A 14,979-nucleotide genomic window follows, 5' to 3' on the forward strand; every position below is an offset into this window, starting at 1 on the left:
GCCGCTGGAGGAAGAACCGGTCCCGAAAAACGAAGAAGTTGTGCGTCAACACAAACTCCAACAACTCCATAATCAGACCGGACAGAGATTGGTCCAAATTACTAGAATCCAAAAAGAACTGGGCGGCCACAAGTCCATCGCGGTGATCAATGCTGGAATAGAGGGCCTCGACATCCATGGTCACCAGTAATACCCCCTCCTCCAAGGTCAACCCCTCTAGCCTCCTCAGAATATAGTACAGTATATATATATACACTATATAGTTGTATGAAAATAAATTAATTTTAAAATTGACGTACTTTAATTGACGTTTTGCGTTTTGATTCTCACATAAAGCAGACGTGGATTTATACCTTGGCTGGCAATCGAAATACAGGGAAGCCCTTTTTTTATTTTTTTTTTTTTGTTATTTAAAAAAATAATAAACTTTTTAATCATGTTAATTTTTTAAGCCCAATTTTTGTGTCCAGCCAGGTACAACTAGGCAGCTGAGGGTTGGAATCCACAGCGCAGGGTGGCCCATGCCTTCTTCCCCTCCCCCCGCTGCAAATTGCAGTCCACAGCCACTCCAGAAAATGGCGCTTTCATAGACATGCCATCTTCTGGCGCTGTATCCAACTCTTCCAGCAGCCTTTGTGCCGGGTGGCATGCTGGGTAATAAGATGTTAATACCAGCTTTGTTTTACCAGCTGATATTAAGCCCGAGATTCTTAATGTCAGGCCAAGTTTCACCCGGCACTAAGAATCTCCAATAAAGGGTTAAAAAAATAGACACCACACAGAGAAAAAATACTTTATTAGAAATAAATACACAGAAACACTTAGGGACTCCATCTTTATTACTCCCTCTCACACCTCCATGATCCTGGTCTTCTGTCACCGATCTAGCTCTGCTATATCAGAAAGCATGGGTGGGGAGGAAGAATGCTTCTGCTCCCCGTGCTGTCTAATCACTCAATGAGTGAGCAGAGACTGCGGGTTGGTAAGCGGTAACATCACCGCTGCCACCATTGCCACAGTAACCTAATGACCGGGTTACTATAGCAACAGTGATCTCCAATCACCTGATTCCTGGCGCCGCTATTCATCGGCTGTGGCATTACAGTGTGTGGCAGCTAATCCCTGCATGTGGGCTGACTCTGTAAAGAGTGCCAATATGCAGGGAGGGGGAGCCGAGCATGTGCCCGAGCATCTCGCCGGTACTCTGCGCTCGCCGAGTATCTCAAGTACTGAGATGCTCTGGCAAGTACCGAGTACCGGCGAGCATGGTCGCCCATCCCTATCCAATGACACTATAGGACCTTGCATGACATTATAGCCATGTGACCAGTCCGTAACCAACACGGTAATACAAAATTCACACCTAACTGGTCACATGGTTATGATGTCACGGAAGGTCCTTTAGTTAGTGGTGGTTATCAGGAGGGCACAGCGATGATCGGACTCGGAAGCAGAAGCTGCGGGAGATAGTGTGCAGGACGTGTCGCAGGACCTGTAAGTATAATGACAATGTTTATTATTAACTATATTCTTTATTTTACAGCCCCAATAGTGCTTCACCATTAGGCTGCAAGACCCTTATCAATGAAACTCTTCTATCACTCAATAAACTGGACACTTCCATCCTCTATTGCACAACTCTGGTTCCCTATATTCTGTAATTCTACCCTTCAAGTCGCATGCTCACACAAATGCTGGTCTTTTTCTGTCTTGTCACCTCTCACAGCTCTGGCTCTGCTCACACTCCTCTGGTCCCATTTTCTTGGTTATGGTTCCTATTGCTCATCTCCAATCTCTTGGTTCTGATTCTGGTTATTCATCTCTGGTATCTCGGCTCTGGTTCTGACCATCCGTCTCTGGTATCTCAGTTTTGGTCTCTTCTCTATGGTATCTTGGTTCTGGTTTTGGCCACTTGTCTCTGGTATCTCGGTTCTGGCCTCTTATCTAAGGTCACTCAGTTCTGTTTCTGGCCTCTCATCTCTGGTATCTCGATTTTGGCCTCTCATTTCTGGTCCTTTGGATCGGGCCTCTCGACTCTGGTACAGTATCTCTGTTCTCATTCTGACCACTTGTCCTGACCACTTGTCTCTTTCTTAATTGGATCACTCCTCCTTGCTCAGGCTTCACTTCAGTGGTCTGACCTGTGCTTGGCTGCCTTCACAAGTCTGCCCTACCACAGGCCCAGGCATCAACTCGTCCTCTACTCTGCCTTCTTGGGCTTTTATACTCCCTAGCTGTGACACAGCTGTCACTTGACCTCTTGTCCCTTACTATACCTTCTCCTTTGGAACATAAGCTTGGTCCTCCAGTTTCTATTCACATAGTTCTGTACTTTTGTCTTCCTTATACTCTTTGACTGTTTATTTGCAGAGGTCTGTTATGCACTAACTCTCTTCTTCCATATGAGCACCAAAATGGTACCACTGAAAAATAGAGCTTATCCCACAATTAACATGTCCTCACACGGATCAGTTAACGAAGAAAAAAGTAAAAATATGTTATGGATTTTAGTATATGGCGACTCAATTTATATTTATACACAACCCTTCCAGCAAAATAACAAGCCATTTAACCAAAAGAGAAAAAAAGTGCATCACCGTCTGACTGGTATCTATGTTCCACCACATTCTATTGCGCTGAGCCATCATCTTTCCATTGTTTGCTCCTCAAAGCCTTGTGTATACCTGTATTCAATGCTTGGCACAACAACAATTCTTAGTTCATCAAGTGAACAGCGATATCTCCATAGAGCCTAAATCTCTACAATCACTATATTTGCCATGTTGTAGTTTTTCCTGTTTAGCAGGATCACAAAAATTTCACAGAAGGAACAGAAAAGTGCCCACAGTATTACAGCAGATATGAGGGTTTCTAGGAAAATGCTATAAACAGTTACTCAAATTGGTGAATGCAAGGAATGAGGAAGACTTGCCTAGATTACATAGACTGCAAAGTCTACCATTAGGAAGTCTGAGTGCACATCAGCATCCGAGGTTCCTGATCTGGAGACATTTGAAGAGAAAATTATGAACCGTCAACTATGCAGCACATTTTATTATGATAAAACAAAGGAGACAGTGACACAATCATGACATGACCCAACAAACCTCATTGTAAGCCAATATATCCATCACATCACACTTTTTGGCTTCCATTATAAACATACTGTATGTCACAATGGGTGAACAGAATCCTAACATTAAGAAATATTCATGACTGCCAAAAAACCCAATTCATGAAAATCAGAAAATGTTTTTGGCTCTATAACCAAAATGGGTATGAAAGAGGGGTAATACGTTTTTTCACATCGAGGAACATTTCAATGGTAACAAACAGACGGCTCATACATAGTCTGATTTTTCTGTTGCAAAATCTGGATGATAAAGAAACAAGACCGAAGAAGAGTCAACACCGTTGAAATGTGGTGTTGAAGAAGGATGTTATCAATACCATGGATGACAAAAAGAATCAACAATTTTGGAACAAATCAAGCCAGACATGTCAATCAAAGCAAGGATCATGAAGCTAAGACTTGTCTATTTTGGACACATACGAAGAGAGTAATCACTGGAGAAGGACATCATGGTCAAAAGAATAGATGCAACAAGGCAAAGTGGAAGACCAGCAACCCGGTGGCTTGATACTATGACGATAATGGCAGAGAATACCCTATCTAGGCTTGCATAAAATCGATCTTACTACAGAGTGTTCATCTATCAAGTCACCATGGCTCCAGATCGAGCTGAAGGACGTTAAATAAAAACATTTTTTTTTTTGTTTTGCAGAATTCTATCTTTTTTTTTTTTTTACACAATGTGTAAATGTCAGTCTATAAGATACAATCAGAAGTTGGTAGCCAGCAGCGTACCTACTAGAAAAGACTACTAAGTAGAGATGAGTGGACAAGGACTTTAAAGTTCGGTGTTCTTACCAAACACAGACTTTACAAAAAATCAATGTTTGAGCTTGGCGTTCGGGTGCTTAACATATGCAAATCCACTCGCTCGAGCATCGCTGTGCTCTGGTACGCTCGGTGCTCTGCCCAGTGTGAGCTACTTGTGGTGTTTGAACGGCTCGCCCTGGGCTCGCCTTATCTGATGTAGTGTGTACAAATAAAAAAAAAATGAAAATCCTCACCCTCCCTCCACCTGAAGTACTCAGGCTGTATGTGGGCAGAGAGTCAAACTGCCCAATTAGTGACTTCCAATGAGGTCCAGCTTCCAAAAAGAACTTTATCTGAAGTCCGGCTGAACCTGCAGAACCCGAACTTCCACAGGTCCGCTCATCTCTTCTCCTAAGCCCAAATTGAGCTTAATTAAAATGAAAACTGACAAGTTCTTTTTGAATAGTTTCTCACAAAATTATATATACAGTTGCGTGAAAGTGTTTGCACCTTCCTGATTTTCTTGTTCTTTTGCATTTTTATTACACTTAAAGGGAACCAATCACCAGGATTTTCGTATATAACCTAAAGCCAGTGCTATACTGGCACTATCAGGCTGATTCTATACATACCTGTAGTGGTCAGCTCGGATGTTTAGGTTTTGAAATCCAAGAAAGTAAAGTTTATAAAATCGGCAGCTTCTTGAGTGACAGCAGCTGAGGATCAGATAATATCTTTGGGGTATTCATACTCTCCCCCCCCTCCCTGTTAGAATTAGCATAAGTATTATACAATTGATTTAACTTTTCACTAGCAGGACCTGTGCTGAGGTCATACCCATGTGACCAGAAGGGGCGGGACCTCAACCAACAAAGCTGATGCCGGGAAGCAACGTTTTTCTGTTTGCTGAGGCCCCACCCCTTCTGGTCACATGGGTATGACCTCAGCACAGGTCCTGCTAGTGAAAAGTTAAATCGATTGTATAATACTTATGTTAATTCTAACAGGGGGGATAACTCTGAATACCCTTTCAGATATTATCCTCAGCTGCTGTCACTCAAGAAACTGACAATTTTATAAACTTTATTTTCTTGGATTTTAAATCTTAAGCATCCGAGCTGACCACTACAGGTATGTATAGAATCGGCCTGATCGCGCCAGTATAGCACTGGCTTTAGGTTATATATGAAAATCCTGGTGATTGGTTCCCTTTAAATGTTCCAGATCACCAAATTAATACTAGACAAAGATAAAAACACAAAATAAATAAGACAAAGATAAACACAAAATGCAGTTTATAAATTAAGGTCTTTATTATTAAGAGACAAAAGAAATCCAAGCCTAGAGGGTCCCGTGTGAAAAAGTGATTGCCCCCTCTCTTAAAACCATAAACTAACTGTTTTTTATCACATCTTTAGGAGGCTGAGTTCAATTTCGCTTTCAGACCCAGGCCTGATAACTGCCACTCTTGTTCATAATCAAGAAATCACTTAAATAGGACCTGCCTGTCAAAGTGAAGTAGACCAAAAGATTCTCAAAAGTTAGACATCATGCCGCGATGCAAGGAAATTCAGGAACAAATTATAAACGAAGTAGTCGAGATCTATCAGTCTTGAAAAGGTTATAAAGCAAGTTCCGTATTCATGACTCCACCATAAGAAAGAGACTGTGAAAAAATGGCCTGCATGGCAGAGTTCCAAGATGAAAACCCCTGCTGAGCAAAATGAACATTAAAGGCTTATTTTAGTTTTGCCGGAAAACATCTTGATCATCCCCAAGACTTTTGGGAGAATACTCTATGGACTGATGAGACAAACGTTTTTGGAAGGTGTATGTTCCGTTACTTTTACAGCAGATGTAACACAGCATTTCAGAAAAGGAACACCGGAACATCATACCAACAGTAAAAAATGGTGGTGGTAGTGTGATGGTCTGGGGCTGTTTCTCTACTTCAGGACCTGGAAGACTTGTTGTGGTACATGGAACCATGAATTCTGCTGTCTACCAAAAAATCCTGAAGGAGAATGTCTGGCTGCCTGTTTGTGATCTCAAGCTGAAGCGGACTTGGGTTATGCAGTAGAACAATAATCCAAAACACACCAGCAAGTCCACCTCTGGATGGCTTACGAAATACAAAATCAAAACTTTGGAGTGGCCTAGTCAGTCCTGAGCTTAATCCGATTGAGATGCTGTGACATAACTTTAACAAGGCGGTTCATGCTCGGAAAACCTCCAATGTGGCTGAATTACAGCAATTCTGCAAGAATGAGTGGCTAAAATTCCTCAAGAGCGTTTGTAAAAAACTGATTGCTAGTTATGTCAAATGCTTTATTGCAGTTGTTGCTGCTAAGGGTGGCCCACCCAGTTATTAGGTTTAGAGGTCAATCACTTTTTCACACGGGGCCCTGTAGGTTTGTTTTTTGTTTCCCATTTATATTAACACCTTATTTATAAACTGCACTTTGTGTTTTCTTGTGTTATCTTTGTCTTATTTACATTTCTTTGTTGATCTGAAACATTTAAGTGTGACAAGCATGCAAAAGAATAAAAAGTCAAGAAAGGGGCAAACACTTTTTCACACTCTTGTAAAATCTGTCTGCTCAGCTTTTCCCACTGTATTACCTGCTGTCCACTGGGCAGACTTCATATTCAATGTGACAGATGCCCTCTAGATAAATAACGTTTAATCAAGATGTAATAACTTTTTGCAACTTTGCAATATTTACTATTAGTTAATCTAGAACATATGTGTAGCGCCCCTGACTATATCAGGGTGGTACAGGGAACTACATCCTGTCCCCCAGGGTGCAGGAACCAACCCCATGTTTCCAGGTTCCCAATAACCGGTGTCACCTCCATCAGAAACACAAATCCCAACCACACCTCACATCAAACCTGTCAGACACACTAGTGGGATGGTCAAGCTGGAGTAGGGCCACCCACCTAGGGGACAGGCAGACTGGTGGGAGGGAGGAAGAGAAGAGTTGAGTGAGAGCCCTCAAAGAGTGAGGAGCTGCGAGTAGTGGCTCCCGGGGAGCGAGACCAAGGTTGGGTCGCAGACGGTGGTCCGGGACCACAGGAGTCTGAGACCGGTAGCAGTGACATTGGAAAAGGGTGTGACAGACATAGTCTTGGAGGACTATCGGCATCAGAACCCCAATAGAACTGACTGGTACCGAGCACGGCGGGGTACAGGACCTTAGGTCAGGAGCAGGTTCATCCGTCCTGATAACCTGGGAGGGAGAGTATCTTCATGAACTTCCCTAAGAGCTCAGAGATTGAAGGCATCAGCACAACGCGGGGGATAGGGTTCTCCATATAAAGCAACCCAACTGAAATCACAAGTGCCAGCCATCAAGAGCACAGCTACACTACACATAGGTAGCGGGGCCCTAACTGCTTCAAGCCAAAGGGCCACGACAGACAACTAAAATTTGCACGGATGCAGGGTCCAGATTACCAAGTAACACCGGTGGGAGCGGACACCTGGATGGGCTCCCCGCAGTGGCAGCAGTGCACAGAGACTTTGGTTTACCACAGTGTGTGCGTCCACTTTATAATCCTCATCCAGCACCATGACTACCGCAGTGAGTACCCTGATCCCTGCACCCTGTCCTCCAACTAACCACTAAACTTCCCCAGAGTCCGGGGCCTTCCCTACCTGCGGAGGGACTGACACCTTGCTGCCCCACACCATCTGCCCCGGTACTCCCTCCAGCAGCGGTGGTACTCCCATTACCGCAACCCGCAGGTGGCGTCACGAACTTCTCCCCTGTAAATATCTCCTTTCAAGGATTGGAGTGTTAGCCGAGCCTGGGTCCGGACCCATTGAGCCACGACCACCCTGGATCCGAGCACCCCGGAATGCACCGAGGTGGCACATATGTGTTTCATAGCTGAAGATTAGCTAAAATGTATCCCGTCTAGGAAATTCTCTGTGAGCTAAATGGTTTGAACTCCAGGCTGAAAGATTTAACTCAGGCCTCCTTATGTCCCTTTTTCATGGATAAACTATAAGAACACATATTCTATGTGGCTGTTCAAATGTCAATGTTTTCTCGTGGACCATATGACCCCAAAAAATCATGGCGACAAGTCTGTTTTTGTTCAATCACAGCTACAGTGGAAAACACCCATACAAATCTATCAAGGAGAGCACATGGATGCCATCAGTGTGCAAATCATGTGCTGTCCAGTTTTAATAATGTAATGGGCAGGAGACACTCAGCATTTTGTTTTGTTTTTTTTTTGGGGGGGGGGTATATGAGACCAACACTGATGGGTAAAAACGTACGCAAGGAGCAAACACTGATGAAAATCTGATCAAATACATTGATAAAAATTGCTTAGTTTTCTTCACCTGCTTAAAAAGGATGTGCAGTACCCGGCCATGGCCACAATCAGAACATGGAACAGCTCCGGAACTGAGCATTTCCTGCTGGCGCCACCAGGACTGAGAACGGCGGATTGGTGGAAGTGCTGGGTGTTGGATCCCGGCCGATCAGACATTAATGACCTATTCTAAGGATAGGCCATCAATGTAAAAGTAGTGGACAACCTCTTTAATAGGTATACTCTATGTAATGAAACCAGAGTACATTTTGAGGCTGTCATGTGCCAAAGTCAAAAATGTACTACAGCTACAGGCTAAAGTAGATTTCTGTTATTACTTATACCAGGGGCATACATAGAAATCATGGGGCCCCATAGCAGAAATTCTAATTGGGCCCAGCCCTAAAAAAAAATAAAAAATAAGAGGCCAATCCAGAATCTCTACTTCATTGACCTTGAACCATTTCTTCTCCAATCTGGATGTATGCTGAGATTGTTATCCTTTTAGAACACTATGTTGTTCTTGTCATACCCATAGTACTCGAGTAACAAATCTTGTAGGATACTCACATATACTGTAGCTCAGCATTGAGACCCCTATCGATCCTGGCCAAGTATCCAACACCTTTGGCTGTGAAACATCCCCTATCATCAGGGTTCTGCCACCGAATTTGACAGATCCTTCAATTTCTTGATCCGTAAGCCTCTCTTTCCCGAAAAATCACCCATTTCTGATCTTCTACTGTCCAGTTTGTGTACTTTTTTTGTGAACTTGAGCGGACGCTTCTTATGACTATATTGAATTCGATGCATCTTCACCTTTATTCGGGCCACCATTCAAGACTCGTGTAACGTGCGTCCTCCTGGGCAAGACATCATGGGACATATAATTACAAGAGGTAATTTCTGCAATCAATATGGCAGACAAAACGTTGCATGGTGTCTCCAAGAGAACATTTAGAAATGGCATAAAAAAAAGAAATAATTAGGGGAGTAATTATAGATAGTGGATAGGTTGTAGGTACAACTGGGCCCTGAAGTCTAGGAAGGTCCAAATTATTGGTCCATATGAAATGACCAATAGTATTATAGTTAAGACTCTACTGGAGAATTGGGGCTACCAAGCCTCACGTCATGGCACTAACCCTATGTCATATAGAGCTTGGGCCTGATTTAAACAATATATTGTAGTAGACCCTTATCATCAATACTGCAACATTTTAAACATTGTAATTTAGCACCATTGAATGTACTTGTTTCTATTTTGGTAACCATACCCTTTTACTATTCTAGTTTCACCTCTGATACTAACCACTTACTCAATGTGCTCTGCATTATACATATCCTGTATATGTATACAGTGTGTCCAGCACTTGGTCTAAACCTTATAATTTTGCTTTTCTATGTTTTTATGTTCCTTTTGACACTTTTTTTTATTTGCTGTAACTACTGCTTTTAATTAATTTCATCTCTTTGTAGAATAACAAAGCAAGCTCCACCGCCGACTGTCCCGAGAAGAGATTACCAGACAGGTAATAGAAATGTTTACATACTGTACATTATATGTTGCTTTTTTTTACTATTTTTTGGTTTTTTTTTTTCTTTTTTTCTTATTCTTGGTGCAACATATTTTGATTTTTACCTACAGGCCCACCCGGGGAAGAGGATGACGAATGGTCTGATGATTGTGTAAGAACATTAATACCTACAGTAGTAAAAACTTGTCTTAGAAGTGGGTGTAATTGCAAATATTTTTGAAACTAGTAGTATCCATCCTACAGTAAAAGCCCTGTCATCCTTCAATAAAAATATCCTATAATGTTCTAAAAAAAAAAATAATTTTAAAGGGACTTTCCAACCTCTAAAATACTTTTTATTGCTTCTTGTAAAAAAAAAAATAAAAAAAAAAGAGTTAAACGTACTTACTTTAAAAATATCCCAATATTTCCTACCATCTTACATTGCTTCTTATTGTCTTTTTTTTTTTTTATCAGCTACCATAATAATTCTTTCTTGGGGTTTTTTTTTTGACACGCAGTGACGATTTTTTCCGTGTAGGTTTTTTTGTTTTTTTTTAAGCATTTTTTTTATTTATTAAACTTCATTAGGAATAAATTTAAAAAGTACAAAATGAATATATATTTTTTTTTATTTTGTGTTTCTTATTTTTAAATTTGGTTTTCCCATGTTATTTTTGGTCTTTTTTTAAGTTCTAGTCCCAGATATCTGAGAGAGGCTATTTGAATGGCTTTTTGTTTGCTTTCACCAAACCTCTGGGGAACATTCACACTATTTTTTTTACAGTGCAGTTTTCCATGTGTAACTAGGGCATACATTAGAGCTGCAGGTGCACGGGAAACTAACAGTCTATGGTGACACTGGTGATGGGTAGAGCTGATATGGGTTGGCCATAATATGATCCCCAGGTTCAAGAGTGTCAGTGACATTTCACTGCATATTTAAAGGGAATTTGTCAGGTGATTTTCTTGTACAATACTAATATCTTTAAATAGGGCTTCAGCAGACCTTTTAGGCTCAGTAAAGGGGGCTTTACACGCTACGATATCGTTAATGTTTTATCGTCGGGGTCACGTCTTTAGTGACGCACATCCGGCGTCATTAACGGTATCGTAGCGTGTAACACTTACTAGCGACCTTAAACGTCCTCCAACGTGGTGAAAATCGTTCACCATGGAGAGGTCATCCTAAATCCAAAATTTGTTAATGGTTGTTTATAGATGTTGTTTGTCGTTCCTGCGGCAGCACACATCGCTGTGTGTGACACCGCAGGAGCGAGAAACCTCACTTTACCTGCATCCCGCCCGCAATGAGGAAGGAAGAAGGTGGGTGGGATGTTATATCCCGCTCATCTCCGCCCCTCCGTTTTGATTGGCCGGCCGCTTAGTGATGTCTCGGTGACGCCGAACGCACCTCCCCCTTGAGGGAGGGATTGTTCGGCAGTCACAGTGACGCCGCCGACCAGGTAAGTGCGTGTCACGCTGCCGTAGCGATAATGTTCACTGCGGCAGCGATCACACGATATCGCATGCACGACGGGGGCGGGTGCTTTTGCGTACGCTATCGCTAGCAATTGCTAGAAATATCGTAGCATGTAAAGCCCGCTTTACTTTTATTGCTGCAGCTGCTTCTGTTGTCTTGCTGTAGGCTCCTAAGAATTCAGTGTCTCCTGCACCCTAGTCAAGTGTATGTAAATACAATTGCATATGCACTGCACCCCCCCCCCCCACTCACCTCCCAGTGCATTCACTATCACTGCTGAGAGGTGGGAGGGGATATGGGTGGGGGCAGCAGTGCAAATTCAGTTCAGATTCACTATCACTGATGCCAGCACTGAGAGGTGGGAGGGGGAAGCAGGGCATATGCAGTTTGTATTTACATATGCTTGACTAGTTATTTCTCGTTCTGTATTCTGTGGAGCATACAACAAGGTAACAGAGGGTACAGCAATAAAACTTACTGATCCTGTTAGATCTGCTTAAGACCATGTGCACACACTGCGGTTTTGCTGCAGAATTGATGCAGTTTTTGTACATAGGCTTCATGCAGTCCTTCCCCAGCAAAGTCTATGAGAAATCCAAAATGCTGTGCGCATGTTGCTTCTTTTTTCCTTACAGGTTTTGCTGCAGATTTTCTGCAGCAAAAATAAGCAGCATGTCCCTTCTTTTCTGCAGGTCCCTACATTTTTCCCTGTGTTTTGCCATTGACAATGTTAAAAAATGCAGGGACATAACGCAGGGAAAAAACGCACCAAACCATGGTAAAACCACATGCGTTTTTTTAAACATTTTACGGCAACAGGTGCATTTTTCTGCCAGAGGGTGCTTGTTTTGCTGAAGAAACATACCATTTGTATGCGCACAGGGCCTAAGGGGTACTTTACATGCTGCAACATTGCTAGCGATGTCGAGTGAGATAGCTCCCGCCCCCGTCGCTCATGCGACATTTGGTGCTCGCTGCCGTAGCGAACATTATCGCTACGGCAGCGTCACACGCACATACCTGCTCAGTGACGTCGCTGTAACCACCGAACAATCCCTCCCTCAAGGGGGAGGTGCGTTCGGCGTCATAGCGACGTCACTGTGGCATCACTAAGCGGCCGGCCAATAGAAGAGGAGGGGCGCAGATGAGCGGGACGTAACATCCCGCCCACCTCCTTCCTTCTGCATTGCCGGTGGACGCAGGTAAGGAGATGTTTGTCGTTCCCGCGGTGTCACACACAGAGATGTGTGATGCCGCAGGAACGACGAACAACATTGTACCGGTGGCTGCAGTGACATTAAGGAAAGGAGCGACGTGTCAACGATCACCGTTTTGGAACGATTTTGCGATCGTTGATCGTCGCTCATTAGTGTTACACGCTGCGATGTCGCTACCGGCGCCGGATGTGCATCACTAACGACGTGACCCCAACGATATATCTGTAGCGATAGCGATGTTACAGCGTGTAAAGCACCCCTTAGCCTTACTTAAAGATATCATTAGTACGGTACTAGAAAATCACCTGTGTTATACATATAGATTGCTATTATCATTTATGGTACTTTTCAACATTTGGTTTTATCTCTTGTCTTAGATTTGTAAGAACATTACAGTATTGTAATAATTCTATTACATTACTCCAGAATTTCTTGGCTGCTCATTGACAGGATCTCGATTTCTGATTATTAAAAGGGGTTGTCCAGGGTTTGTAAAACATGGCTGCTTTCGTTCAGGAACATTAAGATTATGTGCCCACGGGGCACCCCAGGAGCTCCCAGAAAACCACAGCACAACTTTCTCTCTTTACATGCTGCGGTTTTACTGCGGAATGTCCTGCGGATATGCTGCGGTCATTCTGCATTGAGGATACAGTGCCATGGCTTTGGCACTGCATCCTCAATGCAGAACAAGTGCTGGCGTGATCGGGGAGTTCATACTTACCTCCATCACGCAGCCCTTCCCTCTCTGGCCGTGTCTGTCTGCACATTGCAGGAGAAGGTAGGCGGGCCTGAACTAGCTCCGGCTGTCACATGACTGGAGCTCATGCAGGCCCCGCCCACCTCCTGCTCCTGGCTCCACCGCGCTCCTCTGCACCGGAGGAAGTGACTCCGGTGTCTTCTATCAAGGCAGGTAAGTATGGGACCCTGCGGAAAAATCCGCAGGAATAATTCACATGCTGTAGATTTGTCCGCAGGGAAATCCGCATTATTTCCGCTGCGGAAAAAAATGCAGCATGGGCACAGCAGTTCCAAAATGCCATAGAAATGGCTGGGGACTCGCTGTACTGTGGATTTTTGAAAAATCGGCCGAATTTCCGCGAAAAAATCGCGGCAAATTCTGCAAATTTTCCGCAGCGTGGGCACATAGCCTAACAACGCATGGTCAGGGTTGCCAGCTATTGTAACTCAACCCCACCCCTTATCACGCCATTGAATTGAATGGTTACAGATGTGGAAGAAGGAAACCGGGATATGCCACGCTGACCTCAAACATCCAGAACTTGATTAATTTCTCTTTTATTTAATCAGGTCTACGCGTTTCGGAGGATGCAGCCTCCTTCTTCAGGACAATTATTACAGAAAATAGGTTGACTTTTCTGTAATAATTGTCTCTGAAACGCGGAGACCTGATTAAATAACATAGAAAGTAATCAACTTCTGGATGTTTGATGTCAGCGCTGCATATGCCGGTTTCCTACTTCCACATCTGTAACGCGTCACTCCGCGGCTGCAGCAGACGCCATTTTATGCCTTTGTAAGAGTTGTGACTGGCACAACTTCTACAGGTGAGTACCCGTTTTGTCTTGTGAAATCCCACCAGATAAGACCCTATCTGCGTTTCCTATCCACAGCATACTTCTATATTGAGGTGAATGGAGCTGAGCTACATACCACACACAACCCATAGTCAGATTGTTCCTGAAAGAAAGCAGCCATGTTTTTCTTATCGCGGTGAACCTTCTGCATTTAAAATCTTACTTTTTGGTCTTTAAGGGAAGTGAATATGACAGCCCAGATGAACATTGTGATCCTACAGAAGATGATGGTGACAATTATGAACCTCCACCGAATGAGAACCATGTGTCACCACCAGTGAAGATGATGATGGGGAACAATGAATACGCAGGTATGCACAATCAGAAAAATTTAAGTGCAAAGTTTATGCAAGCTATTTGGTGTTTTATGGGGATGTTTCTCCAATATTATCCTTGCTCAATTACTTATGAATGTATTGTAAATCTGTCATTGTTTACTTTAGTAAATACCTTTTTATTACTTTTCCTTCTTGGCAGCCCTTCTGAAAGCTAAAACCAGAGACTATACATATTTTCTGCCCATTTTCACTCCATTGTAAAAATGTGATTCCCTATGTGCTGGCTGAATGCCTCCATCACTCATGAAGGGTGGACTATCCTGAAAGTGCCACGTCTTATCTGAGGCTGGCACATAGGCTCATGGGCACTCACAGCTGTGCCAGGTCCTACATCATGTCCTGTTCAGCTGAATAGCACAAGCCACAGTCACTCTATCTGAATAACGCCATGGCCCCCATTTTTTATTTATTTTTTTTTATTTTTTTTTTTAGTTCTGATTACACAGGTCTATAAAAAAAAAATATTTTTTTGTAATCATCGCAGGTGACTTTGTACTTTTCTGAATTATCTTTTTCTCCTGATTTAAAAAACATATATAGTTTTTTTGTAGCACGTACAGTTTACGTGGAGCAGCATCATTATTATAAGGTATAGGAAATATACTGGCGAC

General features: G+C 43.0%; 1 protein-coding gene across 5 annotated transcripts in view; it reads left to right on the forward strand.

Annotated features, from left to right (window-relative positions):
* BLNK (B cell linker) overlaps positions 1 to 14,979 on the forward strand; it is a 388,622-nt gene that overhangs the window by 269,391 nt on the left and 104,252 nt on the right. For all 5 annotated transcript variants that reach the window (XM_075352283.1, XM_075352284.1, XM_075352285.1 and 2 more), the window contains 3 exons: positions 9,695 to 9,747; positions 9,864 to 9,904; positions 14,209 to 14,341. In XM_075352283.1, coding sequence (XP_075208398.1) covers positions 9,695 to 9,747; positions 9,864 to 9,904; positions 14,209 to 14,341 — 227 coding nt within the window. The remainder of the gene's footprint in view (positions 1 to 9,694; positions 9,748 to 9,863; positions 9,905 to 14,208; positions 14,342 to 14,979) is intronic.

The sequence above is a fragment of the Anomaloglossus baeobatrachus genome, chromosome 5 (assembly GCF_048569485.1).
Source record: "Anomaloglossus baeobatrachus isolate aAnoBae1 chromosome 5, aAnoBae1.hap1, whole genome shotgun sequence".
Classification (NCBI taxonomy): domain Eukaryota; kingdom Metazoa; phylum Chordata; class Amphibia; order Anura; family Aromobatidae; genus Anomaloglossus; species Anomaloglossus baeobatrachus.